Source organism: Convolutriloba macropyga, chromosome 7 (genome assembly GCF_964194025.1).
Source record: "Convolutriloba macropyga chromosome 7, txConMacr16.3, whole genome shotgun sequence".
Taxonomy (NCBI): Eukaryota; Metazoa; Xenacoelomorpha; order Acoela; family Convolutidae; genus Convolutriloba; species Convolutriloba macropyga.
Window position 1 is genome coordinate 61,210,671 of NC_134474.1, and position 19,121 is coordinate 61,229,791.

Here is a 19,121-nt window from a genome sequence, read left to right on the forward strand (position 1 = left end):
ATTTCAGTAACTTTTTCCTGATTATTCTGAAGGCATGCAAAATTTAACCTTTCGGTTATTTTATTAATTTTCATGTTGGAAAAAAACAAGAAATACAAATTACGCTTATGAACGTGTAGCTGGAGCCGGCAGCACAAGAAAAGTAGTGAACAAGACTCTAACGTTTTAGTCCAAAGCTTTGAAATTAGATTAAATGGAATGTACAATTCAAGAAACACTGAAGCAAAAAAATGCTAAAAGGCCTCTACCAATTAGGACCTAAACAAAAAAGGTAACTGTTGTGACTCAGGAGGCTATTTAATTCTTTTTCAATTCTTAATCGTTATTTTGCACTGTTGTATCAGAGCAGGTACTTTGTTTGGGTGGCCGCGGATAACGTGGATTTTGGATTCCTTTGGAAGAAACCTGCGCGCTTCAAGTTTTAATATTAAAAACTCTGCAGAATTTCAACGAATACTGAGGTCCTGTTCACAAAAATTCCCGGATAAATTTTCTGGGCCAATGATTTTTTGCAATTAGTTGAGTGAGCTTTTGTTGCTTTGATTTCATCTGTATGTCAGCATTTGGATGAGAGGCATTTCGTGGTTACCGTTATATATTTTATTGCAGTTACTTATTTGGAATATAGGAGTTCGATTATCTTTTAAATTGGGTCTTATACATTCGTTGCGGCTGTGTCTGGCCTAGAAAATTAGCGCTATACCTATGGGAACTTATTAAAGGAAAATAACGGCTAGAACTTCTTCATATACTTACAACTTATGTGAAAAATACCAATTTGTCAAATTAAAATTAATTCCGATATTTAAAACAAACGTTTTCGATCATTACTTTCATCGTCAGGTTAAAAATGTTTTACAAATTATTAAGAGATAAAATGAATATGTATTTACATTTGTCTGAGACCACACTTAAAACAATTCTAGGAACTGTTCTGAAAAATGAAATCGAAAATTTTTCCGTATATACAATATTTAGCCTATTTACAACTCATATTTACATCTGTTATCAATTTATTTTAAAACATTTATATACCGGATTTTTCAATTTCTGTCATGTTCTTGTTTTTTTTAGGGTTTATTCCGAATTTGCCCTAAACTTAAGTATCCCTCTTGTGGAGGTTTTGCAAATTTCGTTTTGTCATACACAAAATGTTTTTTGCACTATGTATCCTCATCTAGTCAAAATTATAATTTGAACTAATATTATAACGTGAGTTTCCACCCCCTATATTCATCGCATGTGTTTAGTGCCGTCTTCAGCTTACTGATGTATATAGCTTTGATAATCATTAGTTTTTCTACTGTCCGACAGGCGTCCAGAATTTTCCATTCAAGGTCTTTCGTGGCGCCACGACAATCAACCAGATGTTGACCCACCAGTGAACTCTTCTTTTGATGTTCTGTTATCAATGTGGTAACAAGCCGGCTTGTTTGCCCAACATAGATGTATCCGCATCCATTACATTTAATCTGATATACATCGTGGGATTTCACGTCTCTATCGAAAGATGATTTCAGGGTGGGGAGGCTTGATCTTAATTTCCGCGTTGTAAAAACCACTTGAAATTAGCATAGTTTATTCAATTTGCTTAAAAGTTTTGAGTAAGGTTGCATCTGTATTGTAGAAAAATAGTTGGCTTATCATAAGATCTAGTCTCAATTGGTCTTTACCGCCACTTATTATCTTTTCTAGAGTCTGGTTCACTATTTTTGAAGACCATTCCTCTGGATATTGATTTTTGATCCAGCAAGTTTTGATCTTTTCGAGAGCCTGATCGAAGGCCAAACAACTAAAAGTTGCATTAAAAACCCTATGAACCGTCCCTTGAATCACATTTTTCTTATGCTGAAGTGGTGCACAGCTGCAAAATTTCATTATTATTCTAGTGTCAGTTGATTGTTGATAACAATGGCAGGCGATATTACTTTTTCTGCTCAAATTTACGTTAATGTCAAGAAAAGCCAAATCCCCTTCCATCTTAATTTTTTTAGGGTAAATTGCAGCTTGTTGTGTAATGAATATGCAAATTTTCAAAAATTTTCCGGGTCACCACGAACCGTGCAGATAATATCATCCACATACCTTTGAAACAGTTTCATCTCCTCACAACGCCCCACTGTCTGTTGTTTGCAGCAATAAGTACAAATACGAACAACATCCTCATGTTGGTGTATTCCTCATTCGCTATCCTTTGCGTCTTGCTTGAAAACCAGTTTTTGCATGACTCACATTCTACTCCTCTTCCTCGGAAAGTAACTCTCCGGTTACAGTCTTTGCATTTCCCGTTTTGGTCTGATCTGGAATTATTTTCACTGAACTCTGGTTTTTGCAGTGATGCCTCAAACGATTTCATCCACACTTTTGCTCGTATTACAGCCAGTGATGCACCCGTAGCCAGACCATCTGATTGTACATACCAAATGCCATTACATTTGAAAAGAACATTCGTCACCGCAAGCTTTAGCAATTTTTTCATGGCGGACCTTGGGATATATGGAGCTAGGTTGCTTAAATAGAGTTCTCTTAGAGCAATTTCTATAACCTCTCCATCCGGAACGTTGTTGTACGAACCTTTTACATCAAGAGATACTATCTGCTCGTCATCTTCAAGAGTGAGAGACTCTAAGGCCTCTCTAGCCTTTTGCGTGTTTGCGCCCGGTAGTTTATGGACAAATGGTGTCAGAAATCCGTTTAAGTTTTCGAGAGTTGTATCTTTTTTATGTACCTTTGCCAGGCCATAAAGACTCGCTGGTTGTGAACCTGTTGAAATGAGTCTTTGATGAATTTTGTCACTAATTTTCCCTTGCGTCATTAATTGTTGCAGGCTCAGAATATCATCTTTGCTTCATTGATTTTTTGAAACTGATCTGAGTTCAGCATCTCATCAAGTTTTTCCCTGTGCGTTGACTTCTTCATCACACACAAACCGCAGCCTTTGTCAAATGGTAGGGCCAGCAAATCTTTGGCTTTTAAGTAATCATTCATTTTTTTGACCCATCTATCCATTGGGGTTTCGCGTACGTTTTTTGCATACCTTTTTGCGGACGCCTAAATTTCACTAATTTCTCACCCTCAGTGTTATTCTCGCGTAACTCACGTATAAGTTTGTCTACGTCTGCAAGGAAGTGCACCTCATTAAACTTGGCTCTCACAGGGTGATTAGCTCCCATCGATAGGATATCACGTACAAACTTTGGACGTTCACGGCCATCCATTATCACATTACTATGGGAGCCATTCCGCAGTGCTATATCCTGTCTCTCTGACAGTTTAACAAGTTTTCCATTCAGTCTGTTTTGAACCACTGCGGAGTGTTTCCTCATTTCACGCCTAATTTTGCCAACAACGGATGGCATCAGTTCTGATCTCACATTATCCCTAAAATTACTCCTATCTGTCTCAAGTTTTTCCTTGAACACTTTATGGCCTTTCTCCGCACGGTTTAGTTCTTGTTTCAGGAGCTGTAAGTGAAAACTTTGCACCGCTTGTTCAGAAAAAAATCATTTTTAGGAGCGCGAAACCTCAAAAATCCGGAATAATATCATTGTTAAGGCATTGTTTTAAAAACTCAATTCGGTAATTGCAGCTAGTGATCTTATTTAGGGTTTTCAAGTAATCAAGATAAAGTTTGTAACAGTTTGAATTTTTCAAAATTGGCCATGTTCATGTATTTTTAGGGGTTATTCCGAATTTGCCCTAAGCTTAAGTATCCCTCTGGAGGTTTTGTGAATTTCGTTTTGTCATGCACAAAATGTTTTTTGCCCTATGTATCCTCATCTAGTCAAAATTATAATTTGAACTAATATTTTAGCGTGTATTTACATTTTAGTTGTTCCTCAATTTTGCTCCATTGTAGGAAGACGATCGTTTCCACATGCCGGAGCTGTCGAATGGAAAAGTTTTTTCGAGGTGAAACTTTTGTTCAGGCGAAAACTCAAAATTCATGTGTAAATGTGGTAGAAGTAGGAGATAGGCTTTAGGACGAGACCAGGGGTGAAATTCACCCTTCAGTTTTCAGCTGGCACAATTTTTTGGCAGGGGGTTACAGGAGCTACAGAGACAGAGAATTCGCCATTTACAAGGTTCATCTCATTGTAGCTCCTGTCGAAGAATTCGTGATACATCTTTGTCAGTCTTGATTTTGATAACTCATTCTCAGGTATGTGCTTGTTTCCGGCACTTGAGATTTTAAATGGTGCTTTAACCAATGACAATATAATAATTTAAGACTAATAATGATGTGCGTGAGTTTTTGCCTTAAGTGTTATATCTTATTGCATTCTTTTAAAATTTACTTGGGTTTTGACTCGTGTTCCCCTAAATCTAATTCCAAGAGCTTTGATTAAAATTCTGCAGCTTACAAACTACTTTTCCTTCGTTGCTGGTGCTGACAACACAAGTTTCATGTTTGTTTCACTTTTAAGATGAGATATGTTATCCAGGATATGTTAGTTTACAGCTATCAAAAATTCATCGCTTGACCGATTTTTTGTCTAACCCATTTAATTTTTCGTCCTCAAAAAAAGGATAACAGGTAGCGCGCAGCGGGCCTTAAATTCTCGGTCTTTCCCATTATAGCCTCCCAGCGTACTGGTCAGATAACCTATAGTCCCCCAATCATGGTAACAAACCATAATGGGCTATAATTTCATGGGGCGCTTTAATGGGAAAGACCGAAATTTCATAGAGGACACATATGCGTATGGGGGTTTGGATCTATTCTGTTTGCCCCCCAGCTTAGCGAGTTTATTTCTTTTACAACCAATTGGCGGAAATTGAATCAGGTTTTTGTCAGGATGCAAACCCGCAACTAGAGAAAAAGTTCCCAGACCACAAACTTCTGTCAGAGATCGTATGTAAGTTGACAGATTTGGGTGTTAAAAAGTTTGTTGATTAGAAATTGAATAGTCCAGATAATCAAGGCAAAATTGTTTTCAGTTCTGCGAAAAAAATAATTGATAGAACCTCAAATTTAATTGATCAATTATCGCAATATTTGATTTTTGTTTTTCCAATTAAGTTAATTTGATTGCTCCTTTTTTGTCTAGCCAATTCAGTTCAATTTATTTTTCCAAATCCCTGGAGGGCTATAATTTTGTGGGGGGGGGGGGGCTATAATGGGAAAAATCCAAGTTCTCTGAGCCTTTCAGCTCGCTAGTCTCTAAGTATGCGATTCACAGAAACTGCTTTGGAGAAATGCTTATGATGTGAAGGTCGGCTCTTAGAGGCTGAACCCCCTCCCCCTCATGTCACCTCCCTCCAATCCTCACCCCTGCACATCGTTCAGGCCCTAAAGGCTCCGTGCAACCAAAGACCTCCTTCACAAGAGTTTGCTTGCACATATCATAAATTTCCTGTCTACTACTTCGCCTGTTTCCTGATTCTTAATATATAAAACTTTGCTGTGTTGAGTAAAGCGTGTCTTATCTATGGGAACACCAGCAGAGAAGAGATATCTGAGACAAAAGTTGAGAAAGAAGTGAAACGGTTTCTCCGAGTGCAGTATTTTATCATGTTGAATTTTTATTCTAACCAATTAGTGGCTGTTACGCATGCAAAACAAGACAATATATTCAAAATGAGTATAGCCTCATAGCTCATCTGCAACTGCTTTGAATAACCGCCAGCAAGAACATTATATGTTTGAGTTATTTAAAATATTTCAGACAGACTTGTAGACCTGTAAATAGTTAGTTACCAATGATCTGTAAAAACATAATAGAATATAACGATCAGTACCGAGACCGACTGCTACGAAACCAATCTACAAAGCAAAATATAATATAATTGAAGAAGCTTGAAATCAAGAGGAAATTGTATAAAAACTGGAAGACGAGTAAAATGTCAACGACGAGAGGTAGGAAGACTACCGCCTCTGGGAGCACAATAACTGGTAGCAAATCGAGATCAAAGTCTAAGTCAAGATCCAGAAGCCGAGGTTAGTTATTCAAGTATTGTACCACGGTAAGAATTCTTACGTGTAGCTTGATATTTTATGCTTTTTTGCCTATTTCAACAAAGACTCAAATGTAGATAATGAATCAGTTTAATGGTTCCCTATTGAAGTTTGTAGCAATTATTAAGAACCAATGCTGAGCATTGGTCTTCTATCGGTTTTTACGAATCAAAGAATTTGTAACGTCCCGTTTTCTCCTAAACGAGTATATGTGCATTTATTTAAGTTCCTTACATAGAACCATACCATATTGAGAAGTTGTTTGTGTCTTTGCACTATATTCAGATTTCATAATTGGACTGTAAACTAGATACCGTATTTATAAGTAATTATAACCACGAGAGCTAAAATTGTTCATTTGACATATGTAGAAGAAGTAATGAAAAACTTTCATACACAAGTTGGAATGAACTAAATGGACAACCGAGATAGTAATGATGAGAACAAGTCAACTAATAGTTTTCTAATGAAATCGTTCCTTCTCTACTAATAGGCTGTCAACCCTGCGTTTCCGAAATTACACCCCAATATCCATTCCTGACCTTGGTTAGAGAAAAGGATATATAACTCAGATAAATCCCCTATTACATTGCATATACAAATTCGGTTATATAGAGGAAATATACCAGCCAGAAAGGGTATATAACAGAATTGCATTGTGGCGAAGTCTTTTTACAACTCGAAAAGTGGTTTCCTTAGAGCAATTTTTTTCGCTTATTTATAGGGAGTTTATAGTATGTCCCATAAAGTTGAAACGACCGAAAACGCCAAAACACGCAAATGAGCAATGTAGACAGTGTTTCTGAAACGTTCGCGTAGTGCAACTTTATGGGACACGCTATATTTGAAACAGGATGTTAAGTCGACGGCGCACCCGAAAACTAAGTGTTGCTAAGTAAAAAGGAGAACAAAAGTCTAAAAAACCCAAATGGACCGTATGAAAAGGCAATTGGAGCTAGCAACACAGAAAAAGTAGTTTATAAACAGCAAATTTTTTTATTAAAGAACCTCTCTGAATTAGAATTGGGAATAATGATACAAAATCCAAGGAAGCTGCTGAAACAATGCAAGAGAGCCTCTACCACATATACCAATTACTCGAGCACATTAACATTGAAGACAGAAAAATAAAACATGTACGACTTCGAAATTTCATTTTTCAAAACAAAAATGTAATCCTTATTCACACAGCAAGCAAACTTAGAAGAGATTTCACCCACATCGGCAAGCCACTTGAAAGATTATAAGTGTAATGACAGATCAGTCTGTGTCATCACTGAAGTGTCTCGAGGACGCTAAAAAATAAAACAAGGCTTAAATAAAAAGACGAGGACTAATGAGCAATAGAATAGATCCAGTGGTACGTATTCGACATCTTGAACTTGAAAAGAGTGATTCTGGGGTCAAATGCCAGCGGGCAGCCAGACGAATAGGAATTAACTACTCCAAAGTAGCAGAAAAATACTCACCTTCAATGCTCGGAGTCTGCGAGATTAAACAGATGAACCAAGTTTCTAATAGTCTGTTAAATTGCGATTTCGACATGGGTATCAGAATTATGGTTAACTACTGAGATCACTCATAAAGCCTTATCTATATTTTCATATTTCTGTATACCAGAAAACTAGGAATACAACTGATTCGAAATATAAAAAAGAGGGAGTTATATTTGCTGTAAAATCATCGCTTGAAGTTGAAAACTTGGATATTGCTTCAACTTAATAGAACATGATGTTCTTATGCAACAATCCCGACATAGCTCTCAGTTGTTATCGTGATTATGCAGTATAGAAAAAACTAGTAATATTAACAAACCGAGCTCGGATTAGTTTTCGATATTCACAGAAAAGTCTACTTGATGCAGGCGAAATCGGAACGAATGAAAAATTTGCTTTTAATTGCACTGATTGTAAAGAGTTTTGATATTATTACACGTTATCCTTTATCCTTTCAACCCTTATTGTCACGGTAGTTTCAATTTCCTGGTAGAATGTTTTTACACATGCTTCTACAAAAAAAGAGAAAACATATCACTTTGCACCAAACATGGGGCAAGTTTGCAACCATGGATCTCGAATTCAAGATCCAATTTTACTTAAAAATTGAGTACTTGAAATCGATTTGATAAATCTGATCTCATTTCTAATTGAAGCTCCGAAAATCATAGGTTCTGGTTCAAAACTCGCTTGATACTGACCACTTAATTTATGGAGCTGAAAATTTCGAAAATTAGCAAAATTCAAATGTATTTTTTTCATAGATCCGTAAAAATCCTCAAGTACCACCTGTAATGTTCTGGAAGGAACTGTAAGACACCATTTCTGTGATATCAGCTTACTTACCGAGAAAACAGACCAGGAACATTACAGTTGTTTCTTTCTGTAGACCGTGTACGAAAAATATGATAATGATGCTGTCAATGGTCTAAGTATCTTCTGTTTTGTCCCACACAATGCTTTTAACATATTAAAAGCTTCATAACATCGGCTTTTGAGGAGAGTTCATTGATCTAATTTTGTTTTATCTGACGAACCGAAACAATGTGAAAATTGGCAATGAGGTTTCTGATTTGCTTGAAGTTACAAGTGGCGTCCCACTGGGTTCAATGCTTGGAGCTCTTTTCATTGTCTTCAATGACTTGCCTGAACAACTAATTGATGTTTTTTTTTATTTGAATTTGCTGGTGCTATGAAAATAAGAAATGAGAAACAATAATAAACAGAAAACGCGACTTCAAATTTGCCAACCTGGTGTAAAGAAAAACAAATAGGACTTGGTTATAGCAAAACCCAACTCTTAAACGTCAAGGGAAGCATAGCGGCTTCTATTAATCAAGATCTGGTAAATGAAATCATAAACCAACTCGGCCTTGGGAATGAAAACTGGAATCTTTCCTGGAATAGAAACTGCTCTTTCAGGAAACAAATAATATCAAGTGTGAAGGTTAAACGCTTATTTATGTTACGATGTACCGATAATTTGCTACCGATATCTGCCATGGATTGTTGTACCATGGTGTGTCAAACTAGAGGTAGTTGAGCTGCCCGTTGATTTTGTTTTCATGTTTTTTCTACATTTTGTGGAGCCGAATGTATTGCATCCCCTACTCTTTGGCGATCTGCTTTTATACTCGGGTTTTTTTCACTCTGTCAAAATTCCTTGTTTCATGCATTCTTGATTGTCTTATAATTGAGCTGTTTTTTTTCCTTTCGGAGGACCTGGCTGTTTTTGGCCCCGGTTGCAGCTTTTTCCACAAGCTGTGTATTTATCGCGAATTTAATTTTTTGTGTAATTTAGAAGTTACCCCTCACTTCCAACCCCCGCACTCCATTTTACTCGTCCTTGTCCATTCGTTTATAAACAGCAAATTTTTAAATTAAAGAATCTCTCTGAATTAGAACTGGGAATAATGATACAAAATCCAAGGAAGCTGCTGAAAGAATGCAAGAGAGCCTCTACCACACATATACCAATTACTCGAGCACATTAACGTTGAAGACAAAAATAAAACATGTACGACTTCGGAATTTCATTTTTCAAAACAAAATGTAATCCTTATTCACACAGCAAGCAAACTTAGTAGAGATTTTACCCACATCGGCAAGCTACTTGAAAGATTATAAGTATAATGACAGATCAGTCTGTCATCACTGAAGTGTCTCGAGGACGCTAAAATAAAACAAGGCTTAAATAAAAAGACGAGGACTAATGAGCAATAGAATAGATCCAAGGGTACGTATTCGACATCTTGAACTTGAAAAAAGTGATTCTGGGGTCAAATGCCAGCGGGCAGCCAGACGCATAGGAATTAACTACTCCAAAGTAGCAGAAAAATACTCACCTTCAATGCTCGGAGTCTGCGAGATTAAACAGATGAACCAAGTTTCTAATAGTCTGTTAAATTGCGATTTCGACATGGGTATCAGAATTATGGTTAACTACTGAGATCACTCATGAAGCTTTATCTATATCTTCATATTTCTGTATACCAGAAAACTAGGAATACAACTGATTCGAAATATAAAACATTGAGTTATATTTGCTGTAAAATCATCGATTGAAGTTGAAAACTTGGATATTGCTTCAACTTAATAAAACATGATGTTCTTATGCAACAATCCCGACATAGCTCTCAGTTGTTATCGTGATTATGCACTATAGAAAAACTAGTAATAATAACAAACCGAGCTCCGATTAGTTTTCGATATTCACTGAAAAGTCTACTTCATGCAGGCGAAATCCGAACGAATGAAAAATTTGCGTTTAATTGCACTGATTGGAAAGAGTTTAATATTATTACACGTTATCCTTTCAACCCTTATTGTCACAGTAGTTTCGATTTCTTGGTAGAATTCTTTTACACATGCTACTTCAAAAAAGAGAAAACATATCACTCTTCACCAAACATGGGGCAAGTTTGCAACCATGGATCTCGAATGCAAGATCCAATTTTCTTTAAAAAATGAGTACTTGAAATCGATTTGATAAATCTGATCTCATTTCTAATTGAAGCTCTGAAAATCAGAGGTTCTGGTTCAAAACTCGCTTGATACTGACCACTTAATTTATGGAGCTGAAAATTTCGAAATCCGACAATTTAGCAAAATTCAAGTGTATTTTTTCATAGATCCGTAAAAATCCTCAAGTACCACCTGTAATGTTCTGGAAGGAACCGTAAGACACCATTTCTGTGATATCAGCTTACTTACCGAGAAAACAGACCAGGAACATTACAGTTGTTTCTTTCTGTAGACCGTGTACGAAAAATATGATAATGATGCTGTCAATGGTCTAAGTATCTTCTGTTTTGTCCTGCCCAATGCTTTTAACATATTAAAAGCTTCATAACATCGGCTTTTGAGGAGAATTCATTGATCTAATTTTGTTTTATCCGACGAACCGAAACAATGTGAAAATTGGCAATGAGGTTTCTGATTTGCTTGAAGTTACAAGTGGCGTCCCACTGGGTTCAATGCTTGGAGCTCTTTTCATCATCTTCAATGATTTGCCTGAACAACTAATTGATGTTTTTTTAATTTAGAATTTGCTGGTGCTATGAAGTTAAGAAATGAGAAACAATAATAAACAGAAAACGCGACTTCAAATTTGCCAACCTGGTGTAAAGAAAAACAAATAGGACTTGGTTATAGCAAAACCCAACTCTTAAACGTCAAGGGAAGCATAGCGGCTTCTATTAATCAAGATCTGGTAAATGAAATCATAAACCTCGACTTCTTAGTTAGTTGCAGCTAGCTCCTGACGAAGCCAACCGCTCGAGAGCCCTTTGAGAGCAATACGCCCGGTTTTTGTCGATTGTCTGAAACCATTAAGCAGGAAGAGTTTGCATGCTTTTGTAATGTACGCACAAAAGGCTTTCTGTTGGTGATGTTTTGAACTATTACTATTCTTTTTAAGGGCCGCCTGAGCTTCTCAGCCCGCTATTATAGTGCTCTTTTTTTGCAATTCAAAGAATTTGAATTGTATTGAGGCGCTGTTTTTTTTATCAGTTTACATTTTCCTGATTTTTGAGGTCAAATTGGAGTATTGATTTTTGTCATACCGCAAGAGGAAATGGAGCGAAAAAGCGAGTGGTTTTGCTGCGAGAAATTTTTTTGCTTTTCTTTTAAAGTTGATTGAGAAAACGGTGTTTGAACAAAATTTCGCCTTGTCGCTAGTGGTTTTTTGTTCACATGCGGCAATTTCACTTTCATTTTTAATGTTTTTTCCTTTTTTCATTGTATTTTTCTTCCAAACGGTTTTTTTCCAATCCATTCATCGTTCATTTTAGTCCTAGTTTTTTGTTTTAACCAAATTTCAATTTATTTCTATTGGTTTTTGTTCACATGCGTCATTTTGACATTGATTTTGATTTTTTCATTTTTTCAATCTGATCTTTTTTGGAAACGGTTTTCCCAATTCACTCATAGACCGTTCTAGATGTAATTTTTTGTGTAGTCAATGAAAATTCTTGGAATTGTACGTCAGGACTTGTCCGGCTATGTATTTTTACTTCGTCGAACAAAAAAAAGTTTCCCTTTACCTCATTTTGCCGTTTGCGTGAAATCTTTTTGACTTCTCTAGGCTAGTTTTTCTCTTCTCTCATTCTGCTAAAAGTGTTTTTAGACAGCGGCTGCTCAGTTAAGCAATTCAAAATGAACAGAGTCAGTATCAAAAAAACGAAATCAGAAATAGAAAAGGGATAAACCCATAAAGCCCGATTTTAGATTCCCGTTACTCAAACATTGTTCTTAGTTACCGTCTCTAATGCTTATTGGTATTGATACTAGCCTCTGTGTGGTCTCACTACGAAACAGGAGCATGTTCAGCTGCAAATTGACATCAAAATAGTTCGCACTTTAAAATTGTTTGTACAAAAATCATCTTTTCACTAGTTTTTTTCTCTACTTTCAATTCCAATCTTGGATATGGGCGGCTATTTTTGGCAACCTGCCGGGTATGTTTAATTATTACGTTGTTTTTAACATGGCAACAGTGCACGGTAAAAAGGGGGAACTATTCGAAAAATTGAAAGGACAGAATTTTCCGGATAGGAAAATTATCGATTGACTGCTTTTTGCCCTGGCTGCAGTTTTTTCCACAAGTTGTTCATTTGTCGCAAATTTTTTATTGTATAATTTAGAAGTTTTCCCCTTTACTCCCAACCCCGCTCTCCAATTTACTCCTTGTCCATTCATACCTTAGTCTATCCGTAACCTCGCATGCTTGAACCTCTGCTCCGCCTACCCTTAGTTATTTGCAGCTAGCTCCTGACGAGGCCAACCGCTCGAGAGCCCTTTGAGAGCAATACGCCCGGTGTTTGTCGATTGTCTGAAAGCATTAAGCAGGAAGAGTTTTTGCATGCTTTTGTAATGTACGCACAAAAGGCTTTCTGTTGGTGATGTTTTGAACTATTACTATTCTTTTTAAGGGCCGCCTGAGCTTCTCAGCTCGCTATTATAGTGCTATTTTTTTGCAATTCAAAGAATTTGAATTGTATTGAGGCGCTGTTTTTTTTATCAGTTTACATTTTCCTGATTTTTGAGGTCAAATTGGAGTATTGATTTTTGTCATACCGCAAGAAGAAATGGAGCGAAAAAGCGAGTGGTTTTGCTGCGAGAAATTTTTTTGCTTTTCTTTTAAAGTCGATTGAGAAAACGGTGTTTGAACCAAATTTCGCCTTGTCGCTAGTGGTTTTTTGTTCACATGCGGCAATTTCACTTTCATTTTTAATGTTTTTTCCTTTTTTCATTGTATTTTTCTTCCAAACGGTTTTTTTCCAATCCATTCATCGTTCATTTTAGTCCTAGTTTTTTGTTTTAACCAAATTTCAATTTATTTCTATTGGTTTTTGTTCACATGCGTCATTTTGACATTGATTTTGATTTTTTCATTTTTTCAATCTGATCTTTTTTGGAAACGGTTTTCCCAATTCACTCATAGACCGTTCTAGATGTAATTTTTTGTGTAGTCAATGAAAATTCTTGGAATTGTACGTCAGGACTTGTCCGGCTATGTATTTTTACTTCGTCGAACAAAAAAAGTTTCCCTTTACCTCATTTTGCCGCTTGCGTGAAATCTTTTTGACTTCTCTAGGCTAGTTTTTCTCTTCTCTCATTCTGCTAAAAGTGTTTTTAGACAGCGGGCTGCTCAGTTAAGCAATTCAAAATGAACAGAGTCAGTATCAAAAAAACGAAATCAGAAATAGAAAAGGGATAAACCCATAAAGCCCGATTTTAGATTCCCGTTACTCAAACATTGTTCTTAGTTACCGTCTCTAATGCTTATTGGTATTGATACTAGCCTCTGTGTGGTCTCACTACGAAACAGGAGCATGTTCAGCTGCAAATTGACATCAAAATAGTTCGCACTTTAAAATTGTTTGTACAAAAATCATCTTTTCACTAGTTTTTTTCTCTACTTTCAATTCCAATCTTGGATATGGGCGGCTATTTTTGGCAACCTGCCGGGTATGTTTAATTATTACGTTGTTTTTAACATGGCAACAGTGCACGGTAAAAAGGGGGAACTTTTCGAAAAATTGAAAGGACAGAATTTTCCGGATAGGAAAATTATCGATTGACTGCTTTTTGCCCTGGCTGCAGTTTTTTCCACAAGTTGTTCATTTGTCGCAAATTTTTTATTGTATAATTTAGAAGTTTTCCCCTTTACTCCCAACCCCGCTCTCCAATTTACTCCTTGTCCATTCATACCTTAGTATATCCGTAACCTCGCATGCTTGACCCTCTGCTCCGCCTACCCTTAGTTATTTGCAGCTAGCTCCTGACGAGGCCAACCGCTCGAGAGCCCTTTGAGAGCAATACACCCGGTGTTTGTCGATTGTCTGAAAGCATTAAGCAGGAAGAGTTTTTGCATGCTTTTGTAATGTACGCACAAAAGGCTTTCTGTTGGTGATGTTTTGAACTATTACTATTCTTTTTAAGGGCCGCCTGAGCTTCTCAGCTCGCTATTATAGTGCTATTTTTTTGCAATTCAAAGAATTTGAATTGTATTGAGGCGCTGTTTTTTTATCAGTTTACATTTTCCTGATTTTTGAGGTCAAATTGGAGTATTGATTTTTGTCATACCGCAAGAAGAAATGGAGCGAAAAAGCGAGTGGTTTTGCTGCGAGAAATTTTTTTGCTTTTCTTTTAAAGTCGATTGAGAAAACGGTGTTTGAACCAAATTTCGCTTTCTCGCTAGTGGTTTTTTGTTCACATGCGGCAATTTCACTTTCATTTTTTTTAATGTTTTTTCCTTTCTTCATTGTATTATTCTTCCAAACGGTTTTTTTCCAATCCATTCATCGTTCATTTTAGTCCTAGTTTTTTGTTTTAACCAAATTTCAATTTATTTCTATTGGTTTTTGTTCACATGTTTCATTTTGACATTGTTTTTCTGATTTTTTCATTTTTTCAATCTGATCTTTTTAGAAATGGTTTTCCCAATTCACTCATAGTCCGTTCTAGATGTAATTTTTTGTGTAGTCAATGAAAATTCTTGGAATTGTACGTCAGGACTTGTCCTGCTATTTATGTTTACTACGTCGAACAAAAAAAGTTTCGCTGTACCTCATTTTGCCGCTTGCGTGAAATCTTTTTGACTTCTCTAGGCTAGTTTTTCTCTTCTCTCATTCTGCTAAAAGTGTTTTTAGACAGCAGCTGCTCAGCTAAGCAATTCAAAAAAACGGAACTGACTGCTTTTTGCCCTGGCTGCAGTTTTTTCCACAAGTTGTTCATTTGTCGAAAATTTTTTATTGTATAATTTAGAAGTTACCCACTTCACTCCCAACCCCGCTCTCCAATTTACTTCTTATCCATTCATACCTTAGTTCATCCGTAACCTCGCATGCTTGACCCTCTGCTCCGCCTCCCTTTAGTTATTTGCAGCTAGCTCCTGACGAATCCAACCGCTCGAGAGCCCTTTGAGAGCAATACGCCCGGTGTTTGTCGATTGTCTGAAAGCATTAAGCAGGAAGAGTTTTTGCATGCTTTTGTAATGTACGCACAAAAGGCTTTCTGTTGGTGATGTTCTGAGATATTACTATTCGTTTTGAGGGCAGCCTCAGCTTCTCAGCCCGCTCTTTTAGCGCTCTTATTTTTGCAATTCAAAGAATTTGAATTGTTTTGAGGCGCTGTTTTTTTTATCAGTTTACATTTTCCTCATTTTTTAGGTCAAATTGGAGTATTGATTTTTGTCATACCGCAAGAGGAAATGGAGCGAAAAAGCGAGTGGTTTTTCTGCGAGAAATTTTTTTGCTTTTCTTTTAAGGTCGAGTGAGAACGGTGTTTGAACAAAATTTCACTTTCTCGCTAGTGGTTTTTTGTTCACATGCGGCAATTTCACTTTCATTTTTTTTATGTTTTTTCCTTTCTTCATTGTATTATTCTTCCAAACGGTTTTTTTCCAATCAATTCATCGTTCATTTCTGTCCTAGTTTTTTGTTTTAACCAAATTTCAATTTATTTCTATTGGTTTTTGTTCACATGTTTCATTTTGACATTGTTTTTCTGATTTTTTCATTTTTTCAATCTGATCTTTTTAGAAATGGTTTTCCCAATTCACTCATAGTCAGTTCTAGATGTAATTTTTTGTGTAGTCAATGAAAATTCTTGGAATTGTACGTCAGGACTTGTCCTGCTATGTATTTTTACTTCGTCGAACAAAAATAGTTTCGCTGTACCTCATTTTGCCGCTTGCGTGAAATCTTTGACTTCTCTAGGCTAGTGTTTCTCTTCTCTCATTCTGCTAAAAGTGTTTTTAGACAGCAGCTGCTCAGCTAAGCAATTCAAATTGAACAGAGTCAGTATCAAAAAACGGAACTGACTGCTTTTTGCCCTGGCTGCAGTTTTTTCCACAAGTTGTTCATTTGTCGCAAATTTTTTATTGTATAATTTAGAAGTTACCCCCTTCACTCCCAACCCTTTCACTACCATCCTGACGAAGCCAACCGATCGAGAGCCCTTTGAGAGCAATACGCCCGGTGTTTGTCGATTGTCTGAAACCATTAAGCAGGAAGAGTTTTTGCATGCTTTTGTAATGTACGCACAAAAGGCTTTCTGTTGGTGATGTTTTGAACTATTACTATTCTTTTTAAGGGCCGCCTGAGCTTCTCAGCCCGCTATTATAGCGCTCTTATTTTTGCAATTCAAAGAATTTGAATTGTGTTGAGGCGCTGTTTTTTTTTAATATCAGTTTACACATTTTCCTGATTTTTGAAGTAAAATTGGAGTAATGATTTTGGTCATACCGCAACAGGAAATAGAGAGAAAAAGCAAGTGGTTTGGTGCATAAAATTTTTCACTTTTATTTTAAAGTCGAGTGAGAAAACGGTGTTTGAACGAAAATTCGCGTTCTCGCTGGTTTTTTAATCACATGCGTCAATTTGTTCCATTTTTCTGTTTTCTTTTATATTTTTGTTTTCTTTTAAATGGTTTTTTTTCCAATCCATTCATCGTTCATTTTAGGCCTAGTTTTTTTGTTTGAAACAAATTTCAATTTATTGCTATTGGTTTTTGTTCACATGCGGCATTTTGACATTGATTTTCTGATTTTCATTTTTTCTTGGAATTGTACGTCAGGACTTGTCCTGCTATGTTTGCTTACTTCGTGGATTGAAAATTTTTTGTTTTTCCTCATTTTGCCGGCTTTTCGACATTTTGCGTGAAATCGGTGACTTCTCTAGGCTGGTTTTTCTCTTCTCTCAGTCTGCTAAAATGTTTTAAGACAGCAGCTGCTCGGCTATGCCATTCAAAATGAACAGTCAGTATCAAAAAAACAAAATCAGAAATACAAACGGGATAAACCCATGAAGCCCGCATTTAGATTCCGAACTTGTTATTAGTTACCATCTCTAATGCTTCTTGGTATTGATACTAGCCTCTGTGTGGTATCACTACAAAACAGGAGCTCCAAAATGACAACAAAATAGTTCGCTCTTTAGAATTGTTTGTACACACTAGTATTTTCTCTTCTTTCAATCCCAATCTTGGTTATGGGGATCAGCTGCGGCTATTTTCCGACAATCTGCCGGGTATGTTTAATTATTACGTTTTTAACATGGCAACAGTGTTGAGTTGGTTCTCTCTTTTGTCTCAATTTTCATTTGTGATTGTTGTTACTTTTTGTTCCAAAATTTTTCAGCTCTTAGAGGCTGGTTTTGATTCTTATAAAAACTTCGAATTTTATTGCAGGGTAAAAAGGGGGAATTATTCGAAAAAGTGAAAAAAGGAGCATTTTCCGGATAGGAAAATTTGCTTTTTTTAGGGGGGCTTTCTTCATTGTCTCATATTTGTGTTTGTCTCTTATGGAGGACTGCTTTTTGCCCTGGCTGCAGTTTTTTCCACATGCTGTGCATTTATCGCGAATTTTTTTTTGTATAATTTAGAAGTTGCCCCCTTCAATCTCAACCCCCGCTCTCAAATATACTCCTCCATGTCCATTCTTACCTTAGTTCACCCGTAACCCCGCATGATGGACTCTCTGCTCCGCCTCACCTTAGTTATTTGCAGCTAACTCCTGACGAAGCTAACAGCTCGAGAGTCGTTTGAGAGCAATACGCCGGATGTTAGTCGATTATGTTTGAAGCATTAAGCAGGGAGAGTTTTTGCATGTTTTAGTGATGTACGGCAGAAGCCTTTGTGTTGATCATCGTTTGAACTAATACTATTCTATTTAAGTACGTTGTTTCTAACATGGCAACAGTTTTGAGTTGGTTCTCTTTTGTTTCAATTTTCATTTGGGCTTGTTCCTACTTTTTGTTTCAAAATTTTTCAGCTCTTAGAGGTGGGTTTTGATTTTTATAAGAGCGCGGTGTAGAAAGGGGGGGCTCTTCAAAAAAATGAAAGGAAAACGGCAAAAGGAAAAGAGAATTTCCCGGAAAGGAAAATTTAGTTTTATTTGGTGGGGGGGGGGGGGGGGGGGTAAAGTTGTTGAAAAGATTTTCAGAATATAATTGCTCAATTTCACATTGTATTACGTTAATGTACCTATTTTCGATTAAAAAAGTTGGGTCTTCTGTCCCCCCCCCCCCCCCACCCCAGTAAACAAACAGAAAAATTGGATCTTTTCTGTAACCGCCCACAGTATGTTATGAAAGTTCAGTTTCTCTCGAGTTTTTCTCTTCTTAGCATCCATTTTAAGTGTTTAATTTTTCTTTCTTGAATTTATTTTGGATACAACCAGAACTTTTTACACAGGAATCGTAACAGTTAAACAGGCTAAAATTTTATAAAATAAGAAAAAGCGTCAAAAACTATTTAATTTCCTTTTTTGAAATTTTAATGATGTAGTTTTAAATTCGAACAATGTAGTGCCCTACAGTAAGTGTTTCTGATTTCATCTAATAGAAATCGTATCCAATTGAACAACTGTGATATGAAAAATTTTTGTGTAGAAGGATGCTTGAGAAATCATTTTTTCTAGAAAAGACAAACAGAAACCAAATTCGTCTATCTAATTGGGGTGTTTCCTCTGGCCTCCCAAAAAAACCATTTAATTTCCTTTGTTTTTGGAATGCTAATTGATTTTTCCGAACAATGTAGTGCCTCACTGTAAGGGTTTCTGATTTCATCTTATAGAAATCGTATCCAATTGAAAAACTGTGATATGTAAAATCTTTGTGTAAAAGGATGCTTCAAAAATCATATTTTCTTGAAAAGAGAAA

At 36.4% G+C, this 19,121-nt stretch overlaps 1 protein-coding gene across 1 annotated transcript in view; it reads left to right on the forward strand.

Annotated features, from left to right (window-relative positions):
- Nucleotides 1–5,637: 5,637 nt before the first annotated feature.
- Nucleotides 5,638–19,121, forward strand: part of LOC142342423 (calpain-15-like) — a 30,474-nt gene continuing 16,990 nt past the window's right edge. Inside the window, exon 1 of the mRNA XM_075393744.1 lies at nt 5,638–5,941. Within this exon, the coding sequence (XP_075249859.1) occupies nt 5,845–5,941 (97 nt within the window). The 5' untranslated portion in view covers nt 5,638–5,844. The remainder of the gene's footprint in view (nt 5,942–19,121) is intronic.